The sequence below is a fragment of the Anopheles ziemanni genome, chromosome 2 (genome assembly GCF_943734765.1).
Source record: "Anopheles ziemanni chromosome 2, idAnoZiCoDA_A2_x.2, whole genome shotgun sequence".
NCBI classification, from domain to species: domain Eukaryota; kingdom Metazoa; phylum Arthropoda; class Insecta; order Diptera; family Culicidae; genus Anopheles; species Anopheles ziemanni.
This window is the reverse complement of record NC_080705.1, coordinates 47,640,264-47,668,248: the sequence shown is the minus strand read 5'-3', so window position 1 is coordinate 47,668,248 and position 27,985 is coordinate 47,640,264. Positions and strand designations below refer to the sequence as shown.

The window sequence follows — 27,985 nt, the reverse complement described above, 5'->3', positions numbered from 1 at the left end:
TCATTTCAGATCAGAATGCTAAAGTGGACTGTTACCAAGCGCTCGGAAGCAAGCGGTGGAAATGTCCTGTCGCAGGGCCAGGTTCTCATGGAAAAGCGCCGTCATGCACGACGTTCTCTTGGGGCACTGAGTGAGCGTATTGAAGCAGCTGGAAGGAACGCAGTGTCTAATGATGGTGCCAGCAACGGATTGGCGACGCACCATCAAATCAAGCTACGTCGATCCCTCGGGACTGCCGTCCACGGGCTTGCTAATTATGATAAGGAAAATCGATGTATTACCTCTACGCCGCACCCGATGACCAGCAGCAGAACATTGGATTCACCGTACTCTGCGGCGTTGCGAGACGTGAGCAACATTACTCCCAACACAACACCCTGCCGACTGTCGACTGTATCCACTCCTCAGAGCCGCAAGCGGACATGGGCATCTTCTCCGGCTTCGGTGGGTCAAAAGAGAGCACCCAATCAAGAGATTACCGTCTTGCGTGAGCCGTACGCCACAACTTTGCCTACTTTTGATATCGAATATTCACCCTGCGGCGGTAAAAATGTTCCTTTTCTGGCGATTCGCGGTTTGGGAATGACAGAATTTGAAAATCCCGGTCGATACTTTCCCACGGACGGCGAAGAGCCGTCATCGAAGCGCTGCAAGACCAGCGAAAAACAATCGATGCCTGACGAAACTGCTCCCAAAAAAGCACCGGTAGGAGTCCCTGGCTTGACTCCTCTCTCGTCGCGGTTCGCTGATCTACGCTTCAACAAGGGTAGCTTCAAACGGCCACGGTCGGTAGCAAAGACGGTTAACAACAACCATTTGCCTCCTCCGGAGACCGGAGTGGATGCACCAGAGGAAACGAATGAACTATCATTGAATTCGTCGGAAATGGGAGACATTACGCTGGACAAGATGATCGACGCCATACTGGAGAGCGCCAAAAAAGACTCTCGCTGGGCCACACCACGCCCGAAACGGTCCTCAAGCATCAAGTCCAAGCAGTCGAAAGGATCGTCGCCAACGTACACACCGGCCGACGATCCGGCTACCGACCTGTACCTCTTGGAGCGGCATCTTCCAGTGCGAATAGCGCAACAAGCAGGTGAAACGACAATAATTCTTGCAGAAACCAGTCACGTCAACGAAAGAGAAGTCAAAACACCCGAACCAATACGCGAGCATCAAACCACCTCATCAACCAGCCGGGGGTTCCGTCAGTCGCTAAACAAACTTGTGCTGGCAAGTCCGCTGGAAGCGGCCTGTCATCTGCGGCGTCAAAAGGCCGTCAGAAGAAAGCATGGTAAGCAAGAATCCGGAGGCCTTGATGGTGGTGGTGTAGCATCAATGCAACGGAAAGACTTGCAGGCCAGCGATGCATCGAAAAGCCCAGAAACCCCAAACGTAGCCTTCAGTCACTCCAGAATCGATCAGCTGGCTTTGGTAAAAACGCCCGTCCATGAGGGAGCTTGCGTATTCGCACCAGAGGATGGTACTGTAGAGTTGCAGAAACAGCAGGAGCAGCAATTGGTATCGGCCACCGCAACACCCAGCATACGATCAACTGATCTACAGGGCTGCTCCACACCTACCGAGTCGATCGAGAAGACGCGTAAGTGTCTCAACTTTTCGCCAACGCTCAGCGAGGACTCGCTGGAAAAGCGAGGGTCGGTTGCCTCCTCAATAACCTCGCGCTGTTCTAGGGCTGGTTTCGCGCTGGGCACAGGACCGACCGTGCGGGGTACACTCGAACTAAGTATCGGTTTCGACCAGACAGGTCGCCTGCAAGTACACGGTGAGTGGTGTATGGTATGACATCGTTGTCGCCGTTTTAGTTTTGGATCATTTTCATTTCATTCGGTGGGCCAGGGTTGCAGCAGTATGTTTGGATAGGCGGGCGATTGAATAACATTTTACCTCTCACTTGCAGTCATCCGTTGCCGAGACCTTCAGAGAACGCAAACAGGCAGCACGGCAGGTTGCAATGCTATCAACGCGTATGTAAAAGTGGCGCTAACCACCATCGGCAACACCGGCAGCGTACTGGCGGGACACACGGAATTCGGTCCATTTCAACGCACAGCCGTCCATCGTAACTCCAACCGACCGATCTTTGACCATCGGTTTTTCTTCGATACTCAGCCGGATGACGAGCGCCGGATTCAGCTGGCCGTTTGGCACCGGGATAGAGAATGCAGGTACGTCATGGCACAAGTCATCACCACTATAGCCTTATGGCTGTAATTCTTTCAAATCCACTGTGGGCAAAGGTAGCCACCGTTGTGGTTGACTGCTAGTTACCGAATGAGAAGAGCTGCTTTGAAGAACTGCCGATACAACTGCGTAACGGCACGATAGGACGATTGAAAGTACGAGATACTCTCCCGGAAAACACATTCAAGGTGCTGATGCGCATGTGTTCACTTGCGGTAGTACTCCGGATGTTGGGACCAAGTTTTCGGGTCCGCACTCTTGTTGCTGTTGCCTACGCGAGAGGTTCGCGGTACTGCCGTGGCCGGGTTCTTGGTTTTGGTCAGCGCGTTCCGTGCCCTCATAGGATCGAAGTTCTCTTTTCACCAACCATCCTGCTCGTCGCGCATAGTTTCTGTTCCCTCCGTACACCCGAGTGAGTCCTTATATCAGCGCGAACCATAATGAAGGAAGCTACGAAAAGTCGCAGAAGTGAGGGATAGTTATTTTCACCGAAAATTGAACAATCAGAAGTTAAGAAACAGTTCAAAAGTCCAATGTGAGTTGCAAGTTAAGCACATAGGATAATGTGGCATCAGAAGTATGTGTATGTGTGTGTGTGTGTGTGTGTGTGTATGTGTATGTGTGAATGTGTGAGTATGCTTGATGTGTGCGTGTTTGCTTGAGGCTTATGACAATGAAGTTCTTATTCTTGATTTTTATTAAGAAATTTCTTGCTTGCACGAACGGTGAGGTGAGGATGCGGCTGATAAATGGACGTTAGGCCTTGGAAAGCACTTCCATGTGAATAAGGATCGCCTTTGGCTGTGATTTGCAAAGCATGCCGCAATGTTCGAGAACAAGTTTTTACGCAGCATCTGAGCAAATCCCAGGCAGACACTGCAGCAACAGTGTGAGAGCCAAAAGTGTTACGTGGGAAAGGCTCATTAAGTGTAGTCCGTTTTCCATTCCACTCATGGTCAATGTGATATTTCTTCCATCGTCGTCAACACACCATACCACTGATTTGATATGAGAAAGATAAGCAGCACTATAAAAGCATTGTGAATATATTGTTTTTCGTGCTCTCAGAGTGTATGTGAGTTCGTGCACGTGTTTTAATGTATAGTAGTGCGTATCCAGGGGTGTCAGGAAGGTGCTTCCTATCGACTCTTCATCAATACGTGCGTGCTTCGTGTGTCTTGTGTAGGTCGCCTACGCGCTTGCGCCCAACAGATCGTATAAAGGAAACGTGGCCCATTCTTTTTGTTTGAAACGAACTCTGTTTTATGTAACCACTTGAACGACAAAAATTAGGTATTTTATTTTATTAAGTTCTATTAAGTAAATCCTTTTCCTCTAACTATTATTTGTAGTGTGGATCAAATATTTCACTCAAGTATGCAAAATACGAAACCACCTGCATTTTCAAAAAAAAGTCAAGCAATGGTGCAAACTCATGCATCGAAAGAGACTCAAGACAGAAAAGAGAGAGGGAGGGAACAAGTTAGAGGCTAAATGTATCTTCAGTCGATCTTTTAAAGCAAGAATAAAGTCGACATATGTAAAAATAGGAAAGTTTTAAAGGAGAGTTTCGTTTTCCAACCAAGAAGAAAGAAAAAGAGAAAAAAGAAAAGAATTTAAACACCAATGCACATGTGTTTTCCATACAAGTGTGTCTGGCCAATTGTATGCACGTGATGATGGCACTGATGTGCAATCAGGTGCACACAAAAGCAAAGGAAATGTTTGTAAGTTTGAAAAAAATAATTTTGAATTACCACGCACGGTAATTAATAAAAAAAAACTTTTGATACATTGAAACACGCATAACCTTGGCAATCAAGCCTTGATTGAACTTTACATTCAATAACTAAAAATAGAAAACCATAATATTTTAGTAAAGAAAAACCTATGTTCCTTTCGCGCAAAGATTTTATATAAAACACAATTACATAGCATTCGGCGAGATCGAATTACCGAGATCGAAAGTTTGCGTGTTGTGTTTTACCCATAACACGCTTAAAAAATTCGGGACACAAAATAGCATACCAGTCCCTTGAGATTATATCGATGATTTACTATTATCGACCGGTGTTTATGCCCACCAACACAGTCTTTAGAAAGTTTTACGAGCGATGCCAAACCAGTGCGGTTATAATGGTCGGCCCATCTGAACCGATGCCAAACGAAACACAAACTTGTCGCCAACACCTCATTATAAGAACAACTTATTGTAATTTCATTTGCTCTTGGCCTCAAATGGCGATAGGCCTAGTGTCGTCAGTTGCTTGTTGGCACCTTGTTGTCGATGCTTTTCAATCGGCATATCTGCGTATCAGCGTATTGCATTAAACAGAAGTGGTTTTAAATTTTGGTTTTCTCGTAAATTGGATAGGTGCGATGACAGGTTTCTTTTCGTGTTAGGCTTCTTGGTGGTGCTTGAATTGCCTTTAGAGATTGATATTCGCTAAAGAAACACGTAAGCTTCAGCCGCACGTGTAGGTTGTGGGTGTCATTGATTTTTTCTATTATTGATTCGGTGTCTGACCGACTTTTTTGTTATTTTTCTTCCACTAGTCTTCTTCACGAGTATGTTTGCACGCGATTGGATCCATCATTAGGATTATTTTTTATTCACATTGTTAGGGTATTTTTTATCAGAAACCCGCTTTCCGGATCTAGTACATTGCGTAAGGAGTTCATTTGAAAAGTTTCCTCGTCTTAGCATCTTCTTCCATTGTGTGTCCTAGATTTTCGAAGCTTAAAAGAAGATATTTGAATCCGAGCTTTAATTGCTTCGTTGGGTTACGTAGTGTTTGTATACTTTATTTCATTAATTGAGTGAGTGCACTGTTCCTAGGCTTGTATACAAGTGTAGTGAGTGAGTGGTATTAAGAGAAGGTGGTATTAAGTCAGTGGATGTTCGCAAAGGTATGTCTTTTGTCTTGCAAACTGTAGCCGGTCTGCTACGTGGATCGTCGACGAACGATATCGGAAAGGATCAGTCTGCAGCCGGTGCATGCTGTTGTCATCCGAGTGGTAGCAAGGGGCGACATACGCATCATCGATGCCACCGACAGTACATGTCAGGTGTTCACAACGACGATGGTTACCGGATGTGTCAGAAACTGCTCTTGCAAGCTGCTATTGCTACCGCCAGCTCGGGAGCTACAGTCGACGAAGTCGATGGTAGACCGGAGAATGTTGGTACAATCGATGAAGAGAGTTCCGCGAGCAGATCTTGACATAGTGTGACATTCGCTGATTCGCTCATCCCGCTGCAGATCGATCAACCCAATGAGGGTTCGGTATTTCGGGGAGCCGATGCAAACACTAAATGTAACAACACCTTCTCAAGAGACAATGTCGACAAGTGAGTGATTTAATCGATGTTGTGATTGCTCTCTGTTCGTGCTAAGGAACCTTTCTGTGGATATGTGTGTACTCATAATTTTCCATCGTATCATATGTACAATTTATCACTTATATCCAAAACAACAACACAATCATGTGATACTTTCTGAGATGTTCTTAATCCTATAGAAATATGTTTTCTCCTGCGTGTTCATATCTATCTCCAGTTCACCGACTTTTACGCTGCAGTTTCAAGTTATCCTAGTTCGCAGTCATTCCTTACTGAACGTGGATAATAACAATTTCCTTTGTATGTACACAAATTTACTCTCGTAATCTATGTTCACTATTGTTGTGTATGAATAACCATTACTGCAAAGTATAACTTTAGTTCAATGTTCAGAGTTTGGTGTGATTTGTTGTGATAAATTGCGTGGTGATCATAATTCTGTTACGGTGATAATACGTAAACTCGTATCATTGTTTACATTACCAAACTTTTTTCGTGCAATTATTTTTTCCCAGTGGAAAATTGAATGTATTGTTTTGGAAGGAATCATCTTAAAGCTTTTCAGTGAAAACATTTAAATACATTCATTCTGACAGCATATCTTTTCTCGAATTGACCGTTTGGTGTATGTAAATTTAGCGTGGAATAGTACGTGGATTCTAAAATTAATAAATTTTCTCAAAAACATATTGTTTGCTTATTTAGTTAATGAACCGAGTGAGAAACGATAGTGACATACTGTTTTAATTTTTTTATTTGCAGACGAAGCGAGTTTTTAGGATGTATATCATTTCCCGTTCAGAATGTGACTAAGCAGGTAAGTGCTAGAGCAGCATTGTTGATTGCCGAAGGTCATGATCTAGATAGCTACTGATGTTGTTTTTCGCTATCTGCATTAGCAGGATATCAATGGAGCATACCACCTGCAGCCGCAATCTTGTTTGACGAATCCTATCGCACCGCTTCCAGACACCATGTGTGAGAACTCTCAATCCTGCGTGGATGAAATAGTGTGCACGGTAGACACTACCAGCAGTGCGATGTCCTTGACTACAGGAGTTGCTGTGGGCACAGTACCGGACCATACCAACGGCACCGGTGAACCTCTTAGCCTCAGTAAGAAGGCGCTCCATCAACGTGACGCAGACGAGAATCTATTTCTGCGCTTCCTAGAGCTCGATCCGTCCCCCGAGGTAGCGCCATCGGGCGGTTGCGGAAATCTTCCGGTACCGGCCACTCCACGTCGCAATTCTGTCTGCTCGAGCACCAAACCGGCTAGTGCTTCATTGGGACGCACGCCTTTTACGATTACGAAGCGACTAGCACGGTCCGGTGACAGAGGGTTTGGCTTTTCTATCGTTTGGACTCATCCACCACGCGTGGAAAAGGTGGAGTCGGGTTTATCGGCTGAGAAGGCTGGCATCCTACCCGGGGACTATGTGGTGTTTGTCGAAAAGCACAACATCGTCACCATGCCTGAGCAGGACGTGCTGAATCTGATCAGATCGCAGGGTAACACGTTGTTGCTGGAAATTTTTCGGCGGCCTCAACAAACAGGCGGCCAGCACTCGCGTAGCAACTGTCTTCGTAATTCCATCACGGGGCCAGCGAACGCATCCACTATTGGGAGCAACAACGCCATTAACTATCCGTCGCTAAATGCTTGTGCTGCCATCATGCCATCACTTTTGGACGAACAGGAACCCTCCCTGAAGACTGCCGTTCCGTACGGAGTGGCTCGGTCGTCGACGGCTTGCTCCAATTTTTCCATCGAAACCGCCAAACGGAAGCTTCACTTACCGCAAGTTACATTTAGCAAAGAGGTAGGTAAGGGTGTTCTTGTTTGACAAGGGAAATCAGGAATAGAGAGCCAAGCTCGCCATAAGCACACACTTCAGTCTCTGCATATTGAGGTGGAAACATCTGTGTAACAGAAACAAACGATGCGGGAATAGCCACAATACATTGCGATATCGTAGATAGGAATATTTTCGAAATGTAGATTTAATCGTATATTTTGTTCGAGTTGCTCAACCGTTCTGAAGGGGATCGGAGACAGTTGGTTGCATAACATATAAACGGAAATGTACATTAAAACATGTGTTCATTAGAGGCGTCGGAGCACGCATCGAACATTGCAGGAAAGTTACGCTTCATTAGTTAGTAACATTTCGATCAATTACCCAATATTTGACTAGCGCTTGTCCCGTGGTGTCTACGATGAATTCTTCAATATAGCACATTTTCTCTTGGTATGTCTAGTATTGAAGGTAATTGTTATCGGTGTTAATTTTATTAGTGTAACCTCTACGACGGAAGATATACATTCATTTAACCATACCTGCATTGTTAATAATGCTTTTTTGTGCAACGGATGTAAAGCTGTACTTTATGCTTAACATTATGCTACCATCGGTACTAGACGGACTGATATCAGTGGAACTTTGCAATAAATTTTATTTCGATTATGTATGAGTTGGTTTGGGTAGCATACCATTTGCCATTAAAGGCATTTTTTTTAAGATAGGTTCAATGTAAATTTTATGTTCCATATTCCATTGATGATTCGAATTTTAATGATAACCACTTCGTACCATCATGATACTGGCAAGCTTTATTTCTAATAAAATCAAAATTAATATTAAAATTTAGTTTAAAACACGTTGTAATGTTACGAATCGGGTTTTTCGAAAAAAAAAGCATTCCACAATGTTGTGTATTGTTTAATCCCGACTAAAATAGGATTTCGTTTAGATAATCAAATCTCAGAACCGATGGTAGCAATAATCGGAAAGCAGTGGCACAAACCAAATGTTGTGACTTAAGGAATATCGTTTATACTGTTCATTTCTTGTGTTAATTTTTACTTTTTAGTTTTGTAATGTTGTGTTCAATTATTCGTTTTGATAAAGAGTATTGACAAATATTTCCTGTGCATCCTCTTGATTCGGCATAACAGAAAATGAATGTAATGTTCAAATAGTTTGAACATAAAACAACTCTAATTTTCACAAAAAAACCTTACAATAAGTTCATACTGATAGAAAATAACATGTTTCAAGCAATTAGGGTTTGTTTTTTATGTTTTCTTGTACGGCTAGACTGTTTTGTTTTGCTGAAACGCGTATTTATTTTTGTGTTTATTAATAAGCGGAATAATATTGTACTGTTTCATTAATTTGATTTTGTAAATAAAAATTGTTACAAATTATTTCATTGCTTTGGTTGTTTGATTTCATCCACTCATTATTCATTCTTTATTTATGTTTATACTATTTTTGTAGTAAGTTTCGGTTCTTTTTCTTTTGCTTTCGTTAAAATATCAGCGATATGCTTGATGTATATAGTGATATTCTTGATGTCATAATGTCATTCTATTTTTGAGAAGTGTGTGAATAGTGATAGAAGGATAATATATTTCTAAACAGCAATTAAACTGTGGTTCTTTGAGAAGCACGTCGTTCATTAACTACTCATATTGAAATTGAAGGAGTTTTGGTCGAACGTAGATGAAACAAAAACTATACTGGTTCGAAGTCTAGTTTGAATTTATACATAAATTAATGGCAGAAATCATACACTTCCTTTGTTGGAACCGTTGTTGGAACGCTCTAGGTCTTCCTCTGCTCAGAAAGGAGTATCAAAACACTCGCGAAGGAGTTTTGCCACCAACACCCAATCACATAAATAACAAAAACAGGCTTTGAATGACAAATCCATTTAACTTGGTTAACTTTAATACATCGCTGACATTTGGCATGGATTTCTTAATTGATGCGTTCAAAGTAATATATTCGTTTTGCACAGCTGTACATCACACACGTCAACCGTGTCGGTGACCTCCAACGAGAACACCAGCACCAATGCCGGCCTGAATACCACCTCCTAGCGGGCCCTGCACGCGCAATCCAGCACCTAAACCTACTCCACCACCCATGAGGCGATGAGCACCTCCTATACCAGCTCCAATTCCAGCCTGAATACTACCACCTAGTGGTCCTTGTACGCGAATACCAGCTCCAATGCCCGCACCGCGTCCAATTCCAGCTCCCAGCCCTGCTTGAAAACCACCACCAAGAGGTCCTCGGAAACCAACCCCTAGTCCGATACCACCTCCGAACCTGTGGTGCTCACCAGAGTGGTGTCCGTTTCTTGCTCTGCATCCACCGCCCCGGTTATTACCGATATTTGTGACAGGAGCGGAAGTTGGAGGCTGGACTACAATCACTGGAGCATTGGTTGGTGCAGCAGTTGTGGTCGTCGAAGCCGATATTTGCTGCATAACTTGCTGCATTATTTGCAACATACTTTGGTTGGAAGCGGTTATCAGAATGAATTGTCCGTTGATATTGATGATGATTGAATACGTGGTCGTAGTACCAGATGCAACCGTTGTTGTTACAGGAGAAGCAGTTGTAGTCTTCGTCGTTGCGGCAGCAGAGGAGGGAATGGTCGAAGTTGTTGGCGCGACAGTTGTCGTCGTTGTTGGCACTGCAGTAGTCGTAGTTGTGGTCGATGTCGTCGTTGTTGCAGCAACGGTTGTAGTAGAAGTACCACTGAGGGTTTGAATAATCGCTGCAATTGTAGCAGTATCGGCGGCATTTACAGTAACAATTGCTGTGGGGTGGTAAACATCCATTATGCCATACATCCGTTCAAGATATGTATCAACCTGTGCCTATACTCACATCCACCAATGTTGAATGAAACAGTTGATAACGATGCAGGAGCAGCGGTTGTTGTCGTTGTCATGGCAACGGTAGTTGTAGTTACAGCTAAAGCACTATTAATGGCATTAATCGTCGCTTGATCTGCAGCTGAGACGGTTATTATACCTAAAAAGAATGCAAAGATAGCCCTCAAACTGTCTTTCTTGGTCGTTGAATTGTTTGTAAAATGATTATTTTGTATTTACTCACTTCCATTGATGTTAAACGTCACCGTGCCTGTGGGTGCAGAAGTAACGGTCGTTGGAGCCGCAGTTGTCGGCGCTACAGTGATTGTTGTAGGAGCAACAGCGGTTGTTAGAGCAAGAGTTGTTGTTGTAGGAGCAACGGTAGTTGTTGTTGGTGCTACTGTAGTAGTTGTTGGAGCAACGGTAGTCGTTGTTGGTGCTATTGTGGTCGTTGTAGGAGCAACGGTAGTGGTTGTAGGAGCAACTGTTGTTGTAGGAGCAACGGTAGTGGTTGTAGGAGCAACTGTGGTCGTTGTAGGAGCAACGGTGGTTGTTGTAGGAGCAACAGTGGTCGTTCCGGAACCTCCGGCAAGGATGCCTGTTCCGAGCAATCCAGTGGTAGCTCCAATACCTGTACCAAGAACTCCAGTAGAAGTTGCTGTTCCTAGCACACCTGTTCCGAGCAAGCCAGTGGTAGCTCCAATACCTGTACCAAGAACTCCAGTAGAAGTTGCAGTTCCTAGCACACCTGTTCCGAGCAAGCCAGTGGTAGCTCCAATACCTGTACCAAGGACTCCAGTAGAAGTTGCAGTTCCTAGCACACCTGTTCCGAGCAAGCCAGTGGTAGCTCCAATGCCTGTACCAAGGACTCCAGTAGAAGTTGCTGTTCCTAGCACACCTGTTCCGAGCAAGCCAGTGGTAGCTCCAATACCTGTACCAAGAACTCCAGTAGAAGTTGCTGTTCCTAGCACACCTGTTCCGAGCAAGCCAGTGGTAGCTCCAATACCTGTACCAAGGACTCCAGTAGAAGTTGCAGTTCCTAGCACACCTGTTCCGAGCAAGCCAGTGGTAGCTCCAATGCCTGTACCAAGGACTCCAGTAGAAGTTGCAGTTCCTAGCACACCTGTTCCGAGCAAGCCAGTGGTAGCTCCAATACCTGTACCAAGGACTCCAGTAGAAGTTGCAGTTCCTAGCACACCTGTTCCGAGCAAGCCAGTGGTAGCTCCAATGCCTGTACCAAGGACTCCAGTAGAAGTTGCAGTTCCTAGCACACCTGTTCCGAGCAAGCCACCAGAACCTCCAATACCAGTGCCGAGGAGACCACCTCCTCCCAACTGGGGATTGGCTTGCAGGGGCACCAGAACCCCCAGCAATGTAATAATGAAAGTTAGTCGCATGTTTCCTAAGTCCGAGTGTACGATCCGAACAACGGTAGGTTTCGGAGGTTACGTGCTTCGGGTATAAGGAAACGAAGAATGGTTGTAGTGAGTGTCAGCAGTAAATTTTGCGTTCTTTATATATGAAAACTTCGGCTTACAAATTTGATGGGGAATGGAAGTGACGAACAATATATTCTTTATTAGCCGTATGTTGATAACGAGAGGGGTTCAACATTTTAGATACAGCTGCGGTTGTCAGCAATGAAGTATTTGTTTGTTCCAAAAACTTGAATGAGTGGTGTTAGAAGTTGAAGAAAGGTTTTAAAGAAGGAGCAAGATAGCATGGCGCCTTGAAATTTTCATCTGAGTTGCTATGACGTAGGTATGGTTTGATGACTCAAATATGTGTATTGCTAAGGTGTTCTAATGCACTCTCACTGATCAAAAAGTATTTCAATAGTATATTGCAAAATCAATATAAAAAAATATAAAGGCTTAAGGCAGTGGCGTCGCGTAAGAAAATGAGATGGTTGTGCACCTTCAAAAAAAGTAATACCTACTTAGGTAAACCATATAACGTGGTTTACTAGAACCAGAACGACACGACACACGACGTCGAATTTGGTCAGGATGTTAAGTGTTGTGAATAGTTTAGAGGAATAGAGGAACCGTGAATGGTCTATTTAGTTCTGCAATGTTTAATTGCTACTAAATTAATCTACCTGAAAAACGAATTTAACAGCTCATCTACGATGTCCTGCTCAACGTCGATGCATAAATTGACTGGTAATTTCACGCTAAATAGAACAATTGCATGAAAAATCTTTCGAATGAAAGTGTGTGCACCAGCAATATTACCCAGTCCTGCGTGCCTGCTTAAACCTTTTTGAATTAGCTTTAAATTGTTGGCTATATTTGCGTGTTTGTTTCCTCGATTTTATTTCATAGTTTTATTTTCTTCCAAATTTACTTCACGAACGTCAATATCTACTCGATAAATATATCCGCGGTTAGTCAATGTCTGTGAATCAAATTCTTATTTGGCAAGTCAAACTCACCTCGGGTCCGGCCTGGGTACAATCTAATGTGCACAGGAAAGCCACCTATACATTGACAATTTCACATGGACGCATTCAACACATGTACAAGAGAACTAATGTGTACATATTTGATCGATTGGCTAGTGCACTGGCAGAAGTGCCCACCCGTTAGCAAAACTGATCGACTTTCCAAACAAGCAAGCGAAACTGAATTTTGACGCTTGGTAATAAGAAAACTAGCGCTTCTTCACTGTTCGTAATGAGAATGGTATTATAAAACTGTGGTTAAGAGAATTGTTCTTATTTGATTAAAGATGCTCGTTTGTTACAGCGGTGCGTAGATGTAAAGCGTTAAGTAGATTTTGAACGCAACTGTTGCGGGTGAAAATTATAATACCATAACTAAACAAATAATTTTGTGATTCATTTTAAAAATTCATTTTAATGGAACTTAGTAATAATTCGTATAAGCTAATTTTCTATTGCTTAGGAGAAACATCTTAACACATTGTTCTTGTTGTGTAAACGTGTTGTTAAACGTCTCGGACACATTGTTCAAAATCCAAAGCTCAATTTTCACGTAGCATGAAATGGCTTTGATCTTTAAACTAATACAAGACTTGGTGCTGGATAATTAATAATATTTTTTAATAATAATAATTTTATAATTTCGTCAATGACTTGTAGTAATTAAAAAACTAGTTTAGACATTGTTATATATTTATTTTTTTACATTACAATTTATCCTTAGTCAATTGTTCAACCTTTTCCCGACGATCATCGCCGAAAGTTTCTCTACCAGCTGATTAGCCGTGAGCAACACTTTGTTAACGCCATAAATTTTGGTATTGAGCGATTTGTCAATCCACTACGTGAACGAAAAGACTTAATCTCACCGAATGACCACAAGATCCTTTTTCAAAACATCGACGAGGTAAGATATCATCGGAGCGGTTTAAGTGGGATCCAGTTAGTAAGTTGTTTTCTTGTCTTAGCTGTCACGAATATCAGAAGATATTCTGGAGCAAATCATACAGGATGATACCGAACCTCACATCCACTTCGCTTCCCGTGTCTATCTGTCCAAGAGTACAGCCCTATGCGTGGCCTACAGGAAGTATTGTAATGGGCTCAAGAAGGCCGATTGTGTACTGGTATGCAGAAACTAAATTTGCTTCTAATCTCAATAGTCTGGAATTTGTAGATGAATAACGGATATCGTATGTATTACAATCAACAGGTCAACAAGTCAAGAAATTCAAACTGTGATTTTATGAAATTTATAACGGAGCCACCGGTACCACGGAAACGTCCAGATCTCACCACATTCATTCATCGTCCGCTTCAGCATTTTAGGGAAATTTTAAAACTAGTGCAAATGATTGCGTCCCATTGTCGTGTAGATAGTGAAGAACATAATAATTTCAACAGTATCATTAGTGAGTTGCAGGTGAGTACTTCACACTCTGGAATTGCTAAAATGGTCTTGACGTGTTCTCTGAATGTAATCGTAACAGATCGCGTATCGTGAAATTACTGTTGGCGGTGGGCTTATGGAACCGATAGGTGAAGGTCGTCCGCTGTTAACATTACAGGACCTAGAGGCACGGATGGTGTTTACCAAGTGTAAACCATTTCAACTGGCATCTCACGGACGGCAATGGATTTTCGGTGAGTATAAGTTTCAAATGAACCCCCATACATATGTATCAATCACATCAAGTATGAGATGTCTTATCTGTCTTGCGACAAAAATGATATAACCTTGGGCATTTTACCTGTTCTCATAATTTCTGGCGTATTAGATGTTCTCTTTCATTCCTAACCAACCTGCAAGACGCAATATTTCAAATGAATGACCTGAAAATCTTTAATTTGTGTTGTAATGGAAATAAGCTTTTGTTTCGTCGTATCCTATTATTTATTCCCAGGTGGTGATCTATCACGAGTTGAAGGACGCTCAATTAAACCATACTGGACACTGCTGTTTAGTGACATTTTGCTCTTTGCCAAAGTCAGTCGTGATCGTGTGCTGTTTATCACTGAAGAGCCTATAGCTCTATCTACAATTACCGATTCATGTTTCAATATACGTAAAAAGAGTGAGTGTTTGTGTATATTTGGATTTATATTTTCAAATTCATTCATGTTAGATGTTACCTTCGCTCTTGGTACACTTTCGTACTTTTCCAAGGCTGCTTAACTGCATCCTTTATGATATTGTTTCAAAATTATAAGTGGTTTTGCCGTTTCGTTTATTGTATCGTTTACACTCTCAGTTTATTAGCCTATTCTTAATTTTGTACTATAATAAAATACATGTCTTAAAATTTTAAGGCACCCCTGTATAGTTTTTAGGGAAAAAAATTTTAACGGGAGATGCAAATTGTCGTTAATTATACCTCTTCTGAAACTATTTGTATTAAATGGCTTCCCAGCATTAAATGTTCTGGTGCGAAGCTGTAATGCTTTATGTTCAACACTTTAAATACTTCCTTCTGAACCAGGTACTGAGTTTCGTATCACAACCGATCCGAACGGAAGGCAAATCGAAAGCCCAACGGTGCATTGCGCTCCGGACTTAACCCGTACACCGAAGAAAAGTTCAAAGAAACGCTACATCGTGCTCCGTGCGCCATCAACGGAACTGAAAGCAGTTTGGCAAAATTTACTCACCAGACAAATGTAAGCTCTGATTTACAGTACATTAGACAACGCTTCTGAGCGGATTGATGAGTTAAATGCGTTACGATGAACATGTGTTTTGATTTATCTGGGTTTTGCTTGTCTCATCTACTACAGCTTCTTGGTGAATGCCACCCTTGGTTCTACGCCACTGAGCAGCCCGCTGGATTCACCGGATATTCTTCAATCGCTTGTACCGATCAGCGATATTGGAGCTACGGCAACCACCATGGCGTCTGTGAAGGTGCCTTCGCTAGATAGCATTCATCTGAAAAATCAACAGGTGTGTTCCCTAGGTTCTTTAGCACAAGCACCGTCTTGTCATAGCGTTAGCAGTGCAAGCTTCCACAATGCATCCGCGACTGTACTTAGTGGCAAAGGTTTTAACGGCAACGTTGGAAAAAAGCTTTCGACACTGAGCGGACGCAGCACAATAGAAAGTCGCAGCTATCGTTCTGTGGCAACAATTCAAGGATCGATATCCGAACTTCCTGAATTGATCTTGTTGCATCAGAGTACAAATAATTGGGCAATGGCAGATTTAGCAACGGAACGTTTGCACAACGGTCCTCTGACTAAAACGGACGAGTTTGCAAATGATGAGATCAATCAGAACTACATCAAAACTTCGGGTGTAAACACGGAGTGTGAAAATGTCTCGTGCGATGATTTACCAAGCAGCACTGTGTCCAGTGGTGGCGTTTCTAATATCCAGCGTGGGACGGTCACACTCTCATCGAGGGATCGCATTTTGCAAAGTTTTTCGAGAGGTTCGCGAGACAATATGCGATCGATTGTTGAGTTCAGCCTCAGTTCCGTTGGCCGATCGTTTATCGACAATGCTGACGATTCGGATCCTGATAGGCAATCCACCTCAGTGGTAGAAGAGTACGTACCCACACCGGAGACGCCACCACCTAATGTGTCGCCTTCATCATCGAACAAAGTGTCCGATACATTCTCGAACGATTTTAAAGAAACTACCACACCACCCAGCACAGCAGTTTCCCCGATTGCCGATGATGCTCGTGGCCAAATCAATAACGCTGATTGTAGTAAATACTTGTTGGCTAGCGGCTATGGAGGCTCTTGGGATTTGCTTGAGCTCGATCTTGACTTTCATCAGGTTAATTATGATCCGTCATTCGGAAATGATGTGACCGAGACCGAATTTCTCGGTGACGACGATGATCCATTTGGTATGCTACCGACGCAACCTACACCGCCAAATTTGCTGGATTTGTAGTCTAAAGTCAATCAATCAGAACTTATTTTTACTGAATATAGCAACTATTTCCAACGATCAAAAGAAAAATCTGATTGCATAAAACTGGACGAGCATCGCTGGTGGATAGATAGCCCTAGAGTGCCAAAAGCATGAAAGTATTTCTCAACAGTTGATGACTGGCTGACAGGTTATTAGCACTGCTTTGTACATACATAAGTGTGTGGTTGACTGCTGATTGAGTAGATACAACAGGTTGAAACTTCTTTTAATAGGATGTCTGAAAAATATACACACATTGAATACATTTCCCAGAATCCAACCCTCCACAACAAACAGCTTTACCATTCGAAGTCCGACTATTGAGTGCAATGTTTTGTCTTAGACTTGGATTATAATCGATTGGTTGTATGTGGCAAAGAAAAAAGTCGAAAAACATCAACCAAAGGAAACATAAATGTGTTACAGGGATAACAACTTCACCAGATCATGCAGCGATCATATTTATTTTGTAAATATGCTATATGGATATATGATGGTTTCTTGATATATTTTACTATTTGTTTGTCGCCAAGGAGATTATTGCATTTGTAACGCCATGTGGATAATAAGTGGCACAAAAGCTCCTGAACTATACGGAAGCGTTTCGAATAATAAATCAAAGTTTCTCCTGGTGGTTAAGTTTGATGCAGTATAACATATTTAAGACTGTGGAGATGAAATAAAAAAGATAAAAAATCATCTAAATCAGGCGGTGAGTAATACCGGGGTAAATGTCAGAAATAAAGTTCAATAAAGAATTGTGAATCTAATCAACAATTGCTTTTAATTTACTGTTCAAGGTTAAAAGTTTCATTGTTTCTGTTTTGCATAAACTAATCACGCTTTGCTTTTTTAAACCATTTCTTTGTGAAGAAATAAAAGAACTAGATGGCGTGGTGAATGGATAAGATTAAACATTTGTTTTGATAATGGAAGACAAGGCATAAACATTGCCCAAGAAGTATAAAGTATGAAATACTGATTGTCCAGCCTTAAGTAGTTTCAATACCATTAACACGTTCCGTACCGCGTCACCCAATTATGGGTGACAGCAGTTTTAGTTCTAAAAAGTTTTTGACCCATGAATAAATGAAAATGCAGCATAAAAATTATTGTAATATTTTATATAAATATTTTGGGAAACTAAGTTTTTGCTTGGCCTTCAAAAACCGTCGGTTTAATAAATGTCATGAACAAATTTTATTTTAGAAAATTATACTAAAAAGTGTGCTAAAACGCTTGGTACGCAACGTGTTAAATTATCTTAAATGAATAATAATTTTAACTAAGACTGCGTTTGTACTAATTGTCATGGGGTATACACCGGGTGCATAAGTTTGCTTTTAGTTAGCAAAAACTGTTAAGGGTCACATTTGTTGGAAGTGTTAAAAAATTAGTAACAAAAAATTGCGCTACATGATAAGAGTTACGTTACTATAGGTGGACTGTGTCATAATGAGGTAATGCGTCGAGTCTGTTTTTTCGCTTATGAAAACTTTCCCGTAGAATGCAAGCGTTTGTTGATTCGAAATAATTCTATAGCTTATCTAATTTTAAAGCCATCATCTAGTAATCTAAACGCGGAATCAACTAGTACTGCAGCTATATTTGGAGGAAAAAATCTGGATCAATTGAGAATAAACCATTCACTAATTTCTCAATGTTTGCATTCCGAGGTATTAGAACAAATAATTATCAAAACATAGTATCAATGGTAGATAGTAAATGTAAATGGAAAGATTTACCTAGATTGTCAAGTATCTATGCACTAATTTATTAATTCTTCCAAAGTTTTACTCATTTCAAACCATCATGATGTTATCAATTATGAATGATGTTATCAATCGTGAATAGAATTATTAATATTCCGATTTGTGTAAAGATGTTTCGTTTGAATTTGTTTTAAATTAAGTGAAGAATAAAAATAATTAATTTAATAAGATTGAGACATATACGGACTTAAAGTAACACTTTGCTCTTTTAGTTATATTTGAGTTGCTGCTCATCACTCGAGAGAACCGTGCATATTTAATGAAAAAAAGGTTAACAAAAGCAATGCAACGCATTGTCTAAGAGCGTCAAATTGGATGCCAAAAATATGAATTATAACTAGTTTCTATAACATCAAAACATTGAACATGAAGTTGCTATGAATGTTTTAGGTTTATCTTTTTACTAGGAGCGTTACTGAAAACCTCACTCCAATGTAATCCGCTAAGACTCGAGTGTCATAGAAACCGTTTTTAAACAAAAGATTAATTTACGATTTGAATGGAGATGTGATTGTACATTAGATGTTAATCCCATAAAAGTAACTATTTAAAAAGAAGCAAAGATGATGAATGAGAGTAAGTGAAATTTATCGTTCTAGATAAACACAACAATGACAATTCATAAGATAATTCATTGTATTCAAACGAATATTATTCGTATTAATATTCTAATCAGATTTGGCACGTTAAATTTAAACCATAAATATATATGTAGCTTTCTGTACATGATTAATGTTCGGGGACATCTCAGTGATGCCAAGATATAAAAATAAAAAATAATGCTGCACGCTACAACAAGAACAAAACGATGAAATTAACAAACAAGCGACAAAAACAACCAGAAAATTTAGGCAATGACAATGACGCCCAGAAAACGGATCATTCATGTTACACAGTATTATATTAACAAGTAACTACAGTCCCGCCAAACAAAATATTCAATGTTTTGAGAATTTAAAAGGGATATTATCTGCCGCAGTAACTAAGAAGCACAAACAAACTAGAATGAAAATACCCATTTCCTTGCGGAAGTAAAAGGGAAGTCAGTAAGGTACACGCGATGTCCGTTATACCCATAATACAAACCTCATACGATTTTCAGCCAATTTTCAACTGTTTAATAGTTGAAAAATGGATTAAGTTGAAATATAATCCAATTCTTAACACGAACGAGGAAAATAAAAATTATTTTACGTGAAAAATTAAACGCTTGTTAGTTTTATTCGTTACATCTATGTACCGGCCAATTTGCTCGAATCGTGTTGCATTAGCCGTACATCGCAACGGAACAAAAAACCCAAATTCTAACTATCTAAAGCCAACCAGGCATTGTTCGGGATACGGAGTCTTTTGGTATATATTTGTAAAAAAGTTTTGCTGATGTGTATTTATTACACATTTTATGAAACCATTCAAATATAGGCATGAAATTTAAAAGGATATTAAAAAAGTCACACAAGTATAATACAGCCAATTATGAAACGTAAAGAAGTAGTGAAGGTAGCACGACAAGCGTTCAATTTTTCTTGCGAGATTTATTTTCCTTTGTTTGTTATTCTTTACCCAATAATTGTCATAAAACTAAAGAAATGTGAGATATCAGTCAATATTGTGGGTTACTACATTTTATTTTAAATCCAAACACGTTTGAGAGCATGCAGTTGCCGTAATAGCACAATAATGAAGAAATAAGGGCTATAGTATTGATGTACAGTTATGAATGTAACTTTCGCGGCAAAGTATTTTGAGTATAGAGCAATGTCGTATGAAGTAGTGCACAACGTTTTTTTATTACACAAAGATACATCTATTTGATCTATTTTTTTCTAAATTTTTCTCCTCACCGCACTCATATTATGTTCATTTTCATCAATATTCTCTTTTCTCTTTCCCTCTCTTTCTCTCTTTTCTCAATAATTATAATTTTTGTCCGATTACTTTGTCTGTTATCACTATTTCGGACAAAATTGGCTGCGATCGAATCACGTACTTCCTGTTGTTACCGTCAACAGTCAAGACTGACCAGGGTTCCAAAACAAGTCGAGGAGCTTATCGATGAAAAATGTAGAAAACTGAATAAGACGGGCGTACCACAGGGCAGTGCTCTTCATTTGGCGGAATGGATGAAGGGACAGTTGGACAAGCAGGTGATCGAATCCGATCCAATAGACTCCGATCCCGAGCAGTTGGTTGAAGAGTGGTCTGTAGAGCAAGTGGCAAACCGATCGAAAGAACTTAATCTGGTTGATGTTGGCGGAAGTCTTTGCACACCGTCGCTGAATGGTAATGGCCACAGTACTGGAAATAGCATTGCAAAATCCGCAACCGATGGACAACATCCACCGGACGACAGCTCTGCGTTTGAAGAGGATGACGATAATAAGAGCGTATCTAAAAGCACAACATCTGACAGTCAGGTAAGTTCTATAGATTGTATTCCTGTGAAGTGAGTTTCAGGGCGATGAATGAATGTTTCTATTGTTTTTTTTCGGAAACGGGATAAGACGTAAACAAAACAGCTTAGTCCGATGTATACAGTTTAGTACAAACATGTACACTGGGTCTCCAATGTCACGCGTAGCTCATGGTCGTGTGAAGTACCGAGCGAACGTCACAACTTGTCTTGACGCCAAAACACATGTTTTATATCCGGGTTGCAACTCGCGTTGATGTGTTCTCAACGTAACGCATAGGCAACGACAAGACACGACTACATTATAATTTGCATATGACATATTTGTGTGAAGCCATGTATTGTCTACGTCCAACGTTTGAACCATTTGTGCTTATTTTTATTGATTTTTTGTTTTGAATGCGTTGGTTGCTTCAACAGAAGTATAGCTGTAGTATACTAGCAATAAAAAATAAAAACTTTCTAAAAAGAAAAAGGTATTCGTTTTAAATTGTATGTGATGAGAGGGTACTCGTAATCGTTGTAGAACCAAGTTCAAACCTCAACCATAATATGTAAATTTTATAACCTAATAATTAACTTATTTCTATAGATATTTAGTATGAAGTGAAAATTGACATGAAAATTACTAATTTGCCTGTTAATATTAAAAAATAAGAATGGTGGAAGAGTTTTCTGACCAATCAAGCAGAATACATAAAAAGGGATATTTCTCAAAGCAACCATTGTTTTCAAGAATATCAGCTTTGTATCATATTGGAAAATATTGTGAAAGTGCAGAAATTGGCTTTAAAATAAGCTTTTGGTTTCTGTAGTCCACTGGTGCAATGACTAGTAGATTTTTTATTTTTCCAATTTAGCCAGCACAATGAAACCATTAATTCATTTCATTCATTTTACCGCCTTACTATAGTATTTATCTTGGGTATCTTGTTGCCTTTTTGTGTTTTTTTTTTTAATGCAGATAACGGTGCGGTCGAGTCCATTGAGTAACAAAATAGACACGATTTCAATGTGCCGGCAATGTCACAAGAATTGCAAAAGCCGTTTGAACTCATCAAGCAGCAACTCCTTGACGGTGCAGCACAGCCAGAGTGCTCCACTTAACCGATGTTGCGTCTCCAGTTCAACGACGGGCAGTAGCCTTAACAAAAGCCCAAATTCCGTGTCAAGCATGTCTTCCTCTAGTACGCTAACAACGCTAGGTAGATCCGTGGGGCAGGACAATGAACCCGCCGAGCATGCCGTAACGGACACGCATGATCGACGACGTGGCCCACAAATAGCGACTAATGGAAGTTACCGGACTAAGTGTCAAACGCCTTGCCATTGCAAATGCACACCCAAGGATTTTGAAAAAAGTACGCTTAGTCCGGACGAGTTGTTACACGAGCGTGTGAAAATATTGGATAACATCAACGAGATTAATGCGAACACTACTACAATGCAACCATTAAACAGTACTAACAAAATTAACGGCACTTTGGCGAACCACAACCCGTCACCGAATCAACGGCAAGATAATGTAACTGAGCGAGCAGAAATCTTCACAAATAATAACAACAACGGGGATACTGCAGCGTGGTCGCTAATGGGGTTGATTGGGCTTGCTCAGATGAACCCGGTAGCATCACTTGTACAGATAGATCCGTTTGAAGCTCTTCCGACCATCGCCGTAGTACCACCAACTCCAGACCCTGCAGGCCAAGCATCGTCTCATCAGACAATGGAACTTACGATGCCGTGGTCAACACAAACACGTCGGCTACATCTAAACCCGGTCGGGCAGGTGGCCGATGGAGCTGTTAGCGATGAGTATTCGCCCGATAACTCTCCCGACGATGAGATCATTGATCCCCCGTATCGTGCCCTCAATACTGGCCTAAAGCGTTACGGTACCATATCCAGTCTAGAAAGGGTTCCTTCGGAGGACACAGACGACAACAAGACCTACAATTCTTCGGAGGAAGATTCAGAAAGCGGTTTGTTCTTTTTGCTGCCAAGCTAAGTGTACATGAAACGCAAACATTTGGCTAACGCTAAAATGCTGTTTATTTTGACGAATTCATGCGCCAAATCATTTAGGCTTGTCATTATCACGTTAGAAAATGTAGTATTATCGAGCGGAGGTTGAAATTGATTGTTACCGTATTTTCGCGTGTGTATAACTTATATTCACGATTAATGCTTCTGTATAGAAAAAATTAAAAAAAAAATTTAAAAGCTCCCTTGGGGTCCGGTAGTCGGAATAAATTGTTATGGAAATGGCGAAGGTAATAGTTACATAATTTTTTTTTCAATCTTAAAACACATCTTTAGACAGTAGAATTATCGCAACAACTAGTTTTAGTGCAACGGTTCAAAATTTGGCATAGGTTTGATTTTACAAAGGTGAAATTATGCTCCCGAAAATACGGTCAATTTATCATGGTTTGTTTTCAATGTGCTTTACGTTATGGTGCAATAAAAAACAGACAGTTTGAATCGACGTGATTTCGACTAGTTTTGCGTTTCATGTACATTCTGCTCTAGAATAAGCTAAATCCACCAGTTGTGTAATTTTCCTCATCTATTTTATCTAGATATCAAAATTATCACCAAGGAAGTATACGACAATAATACACAAACTTTTCTAAACTGGACTACCAGAGCCGGCAATTTTATCGAAGAGTCACGAGCATTTATAGATCGTTACCTTGGACGACGAGATAACAGCGCGGATGATACCGAGGATAAAAACGAGAATGAATTGAACCGCGACAAACGTCCCAGCGACCACGCAGGAAGCAGTGGCGGTGACGAAGAGGAAGCAATAGAAGGGGAAACGTCGGCCACATCTGGCGAAGAAGTTTGGGGAACACCTACCAGTGGCGGTGAAAATGACGACATGCAGATCTTCGGTAGCATCGAGCAAACACACTCGGTAATGATAGCGTTCCACAATTGTTAGGTTTTGCGGAATATTAGAGATGCATCTACATGCAACTGTTTGGAGGATGTTTGTAAATTTGGATCCCTCGATGTTCTTAGTAAATCCATCCATCTAATGGCATTAGTTTGATCTACTAAAACCCTGTCGCTTTCGTCTCTGACAACAGTCTCCTACTAAATCATCCTCGTCGTATACCGGTGATGACGATACGGAATTGATGATGGATGAACTACTTATGGCTCCGCCGATGACAGCTAGCGCTGTTCGTGGACTACTACCAAGGTACGAAAACGATTTATTAATCTTCTTGAGGGTGGTTTTCATCTTACTTGCGAGTGAATTGGATTGTTTTGTATATTAATAGTTCCATTCAGTGGTCATTTGAAATAGAACCATTTGGTGTGCAGTGAAGAAGATAGGTTAAAATTTTGTCAATTTAATCTATTATTATCATACGATGTGATGATGTACGTTTGACTTGCTTCAGATGAGCGGTAGATTTTAGACATTAGAAACACGTGCTATGAAAAGCACAATTACTTAAATCCAAAGGTAACATCTACCAACCGCAAAACGCGAAGACTTAGCGCTAGATAGTGTCAGATAGCAGAGTTTGTTAACTGTGGAATTGATTAGCAAAGCTTACTTTTCTTACCTCTGTTCGGGCTATCTTTAAAAATTCTTACACGTTGGTAAAGACGTAAACTAGAACCACTATTCGAAGAAGAAAGCGAAAGCTATGAATCGGATGATGACAGCAAACCACTCAACGGGCGAGAAAAACAGGTGAGATATGATGAATGCGGTTTTTAGATGTTTCATATAATTTATGTTTTTGTGCACGTTTTTTGAATTCTTTCAAACATTTGTTGGTCATGATTAAGTTTTATTCAATATTTTGAGGTTTTGAGTAATTATTTTGGATATCAGATTATATTAGATATTAAAAAAAATGTAGGTATTTAATTCCGCGTACAGCTTGATTCTACAATTAACAACCTTTTCATTTTACAAAACCATTACCCAAAAATTTCGATTTTAATTATTTAGATGTTGCACGGTACGGTCCAAAATGATATTTCTGCTTTTAAAGATTTTAAATTTTCACATAGATAGTATAGTATAATCAAACACGATATCTTATACAATACAACCGTTGCCACTACGTACCGACATCCGTCCCATGATCTTGGGCTATTAAGCATCTGATTTGTTGTTGGAGCAAACTCGCTCAGCTTTTACGGTGATTGTTTTGTCTTGTTCGTTCCTAGAAAACGTTGCGAATAAGACGATGCAATCGAAGATTTTTTTTAAGGAAAGGCAAACATCGATTTTTTTTAAAAGCATACGAAAAAGACGAAAATTTACCTTTGTTTATGGTATCGCACAGGGCCCCCGTTCACTTTTCTGCTTAGGACCCCCTTAACTGTAAAACTGTTACTGTTTCTACGCCCTGAAGCCAAAACCTCAGATCTTCTAGCTTTAATGTGTAGAATATTATGATTTAAGGCTATGTAGAATATTTTAGCAGTGTGGCGCGTGCATGGTAATGATAACAATTTTTTATATAACATAGTTTTCATCTTGGTGTGTATGTGTGTATTTTTGGTTACTAATCTCAATGGAATAATGTCATACTGCCCATCAATTTGTATGTCTGTTTGCTCGTTCGTTCGGTTGCGTAGATAACTTATAATTAGCGGGTAATTTACTTTCGATAAATTGGCAGGGGCAAGCTTCGGAAAAAAATCCTCTGGTTTATGCGGATTTAAAAGATTCCACCGGATCCGAATCGGTAAGTACGACGCCGTCGTCGACAACCCGGGTAGAAGTGACCGAGACGATCAAGACTACCACTCCCGACGAAAGTTATGGGAGTGTTGCTGACAGATGTTATGCATCTGTGCAGCTCCCGAGCACCGGGACGCGTTGTGCAAACGATACCGAACATTCCGCCGACAGGGCCAATGCTCCGATCGGGCTATGTCCGAGGCTCGAGATGCGCTTAGCGCTGAATCACGACATCCTCGGAGACGAAGACTTGCTCACATACAGTCCTGGGCCGGATCTGACCGCGATTCTCGGGCACGACCTCTTCACATACCATCGAATGAGCGGGAAGGACATTATCTTGAATCGTATCGTGACGCGTGTGAACAGCTACACCAACCTTCAGACGGCCCCGAACATTGCCATGACAACCAACACCGAGCGACCCACGTCAATGGCATCCAGCCAAACCCTGAAAAACGGAATGAGCTCATCATATCAGCAAAACAATTCAAAGATGGATACTCCTATACCGAATCGCAGAACCGCTACCGTCCCAGCTACTTGGAACAATTTTGGGTCTGTGGATCGAGGTACGTGTATTCTTTACATCAATCGTGTTCACACTAGGCAAGGGCAAATTGAATCAGAACTGCATGATTCACTCTGATCTATCTACTGAGCAAACGAGTACACCCCAGTCAAATGAACCAAAATGATTCTTCCGCACGCCTGTGGTCCCGACTAAGCATGTGTTGGAAAAAATCCCACACGGCAGCTGTGAAGATGCTTCTTCGTGGTGGTGAGCCCCGGCGCTCAAGGGCCGATTTTCTAGCCGGCGCTACCGCTCGGCTGTCGCGGACCCCCATTGATGAACATGTGTACAACAATACTCTACCCGCAGGTGGTATGGTGTTAGTTCGTTCTATCGATCACCATGCCGGTTAGCCCTGCTCAATCGCACCGTGCCGGCCATAGCCGTACGCCAGCGGTACGATATTGATTCATTGTACAGTTGATCACGAATGTGTACGACAATACTCCACCCACCGGCGGTGTAGTATTGGTTCGTTCGATCGAAACAAACCTTGCTCAATCGCACGCCAGAACTATGTAAGTACTATGTCTACTATTTAAGTGTGCGACAAATCTCCACACTACTCGTACATAAACGCTAGCGAAAAGCATAGGTTACAGAAGATAGCGATAATTGTATGGACTACTTTAATTATGAATGAATTTATTTAACGAATGGTAGGGCCATCAGCACAAAACCGTTAATGGCTATCAATGGGTGCCATAAGAAGCAAATATTTATTGTTTAACGTTATAATACATATGAAAAAATCGCTCCTGGGACGTGCGGAAGAATCACCGCACGCATTCAGTTCATCGCACTAAGCTAACTGGACTGCACCTGATTTTTCAAAAGAATCATTTTTTTTCATCTCTGGTTCACACACGAACCAGAATTATTTAGAAGATTGGAAACAGGTTGCAATTTTATGTTTTTGTACTTGAATTGAAGACACAATCCCTTTTTGAAATTAGTTTGGCTCTGTATGGCAAATTGAAGCACAACATTTAAAAAATGAAAGTGTTACTCATATAACACGATAACCTTTTCTCAATTCATAAATGAATAAATAAATTTAAGAGTTTGAATTTGCATCACCGTACCGCCGTCCGTGCCATGATCATAGGCCCATTTGTTGTTTGAGCAAAATCTCTCATCTTTTACGCCGATTGTTTCGTCTTGTTCGTTCCTAGGAAACGTTCCAAATAAGACGAGGCAATCGGCGTAAAAGATGAGTAAGTTTGCTCAAACAACGAATGACCTACACAATAGCCGAAGATCATGGCACGGATGTCGGTACGGAACTGCAACGGGAGTAAGCTGTTCATAAACACTAATATCAACACAATCTGTACTATCATGTGTTTTATCAAATAGAAGAAAAGACTCTGTCGGACCTGGAACGTTTGGCGAGGCGGGAGAAAGTTTACTGTATGACACAATTCAGTCAAAACAGTTCTCATCTGAAACATACAGCTAGTTTTACCAACAAAACAAAACATAAAAGCAAATTGTAAGTATCTAGTAAGCAACAACGGCATTTGGATCGGAAATTGTTTTACCGTTTGTTTTGATTCTTCCATAGAATTAACTTTCTTTCGAGGCGTAACTCAGAGAATCAATTGGTAACACTTTTCACAAGCAAAGACACCATTGATGATGGTTCCACATCGCAACCGGATTCCAGTCGCTTGAATTCCCCACGGAAAGAAACTGTAAGAATTATTTGACTGCATAATATGACAGATCATATATAACGTTTTCATTATATGTCACTAATGTGACCAATTCTCCCACAGGTCAAATCGTTAGATCGCAGATTCTGGAAACAATTGAGCAAACGGCGAAGATCTAGCTTACACGAGGTAGAACTTAATGTCTAGGTGGGTTATTCCTTAAGGGTAGTAAAATGTGAAGCATAAAC

General features: G+C 40.9%; 2 protein-coding genes across 2 annotated transcripts; one reads left to right on the top strand and one right to left on the bottom strand.

Annotated features, from left to right (window-relative positions):
- The first annotated feature begins 15 nt into the window (after window positions 1-15).
- LOC131293690 (uncharacterized) lies at window positions 16-27,944 on the top strand. Its single transcript, XM_058321765.1, has 20 exons — window positions 16-1,789; window positions 1,925-2,192; window positions 6,314-6,368; window positions 6,454-7,374; window positions 13,397-13,579; window positions 13,641-13,799; window positions 13,886-14,095; window positions 14,163-14,316; window positions 14,577-14,747; window positions 15,153-15,330; window positions 15,448-15,613; window positions 20,382-20,786; window positions 21,747-22,764; window positions 23,365-23,705; window positions 23,881-23,996; window positions 24,413-24,500; window positions 25,444-26,077; window positions 27,439-27,574; window positions 27,647-27,776; window positions 27,861-27,944. The coding sequence occupies exons 1-20, from the start codon at window positions 16-18 to the stop codon at window positions 27,942-27,944; spliced, it is 7,191 nt and encodes a 2,396-aa protein (XP_058177748.1).
- On the bottom strand, window positions 9,375-11,623 carry LOC131282940 (mucin-2-like). Its single transcript, XM_058312488.1, has 4 exons — window positions 11,500-11,623; window positions 10,471-11,457; window positions 10,240-10,386; window positions 9,375-10,168 (listed from the first exon to the last, which is right to left on the bottom strand). Exons 1-4 carry the CDS (start codon window positions 11,621-11,623, stop codon window positions 9,375-9,377), a joined length of 2,052 nt encoding a protein of 683 aa, XP_058168471.1.
- Window positions 27,945-27,985: the final 41 nt, after the last annotated feature.

Excerpts from the sequence above, each read along its gene's own strand:
- LOC131293690 (XM_058321765.1), top strand. The coding sequence starts at position 16 with ATGCTAAAGTGGACTGTTACCAAGCGCTCGGAAGCAAGCGGTGGAAAT. Across the intron at positions 24,501-25,443 it reads TCAACGGGCGAGAAAAACAG|GGGCAAGCTTCGGAAAAAAA; the intron begins GTGAGATATGAT and ends ATAAATTGGCAG. Across the intron at positions 27,575-27,646 it reads ACAAAACATAAAAGCAAATT|AATTAACTTTCTTTCGAGGC; the intron begins GTAAGTATCTAG and ends ATTCTTCCATAG.
- LOC131282940 (XM_058312488.1), bottom strand. The coding sequence starts at position 11,623 with ATGCGACTAACTTTCATTATTACATTGCTGGGGGTTCTGGTGCCCCTG. Across the intron at positions 10,387-10,470 it reads GACGTTTAACATCAATGGAA|GTATAATAACCGTCTCAGCT; the intron begins GTGAGTAAATAC and ends CATTCTTTTTAG. Across the intron at positions 10,169-10,239 it reads TTCATTCAACATTGGTGGAT|CAATTGTTACTGTAAATGCC; the intron begins GTGAGTATAGGC and ends ACCACCCCACAG.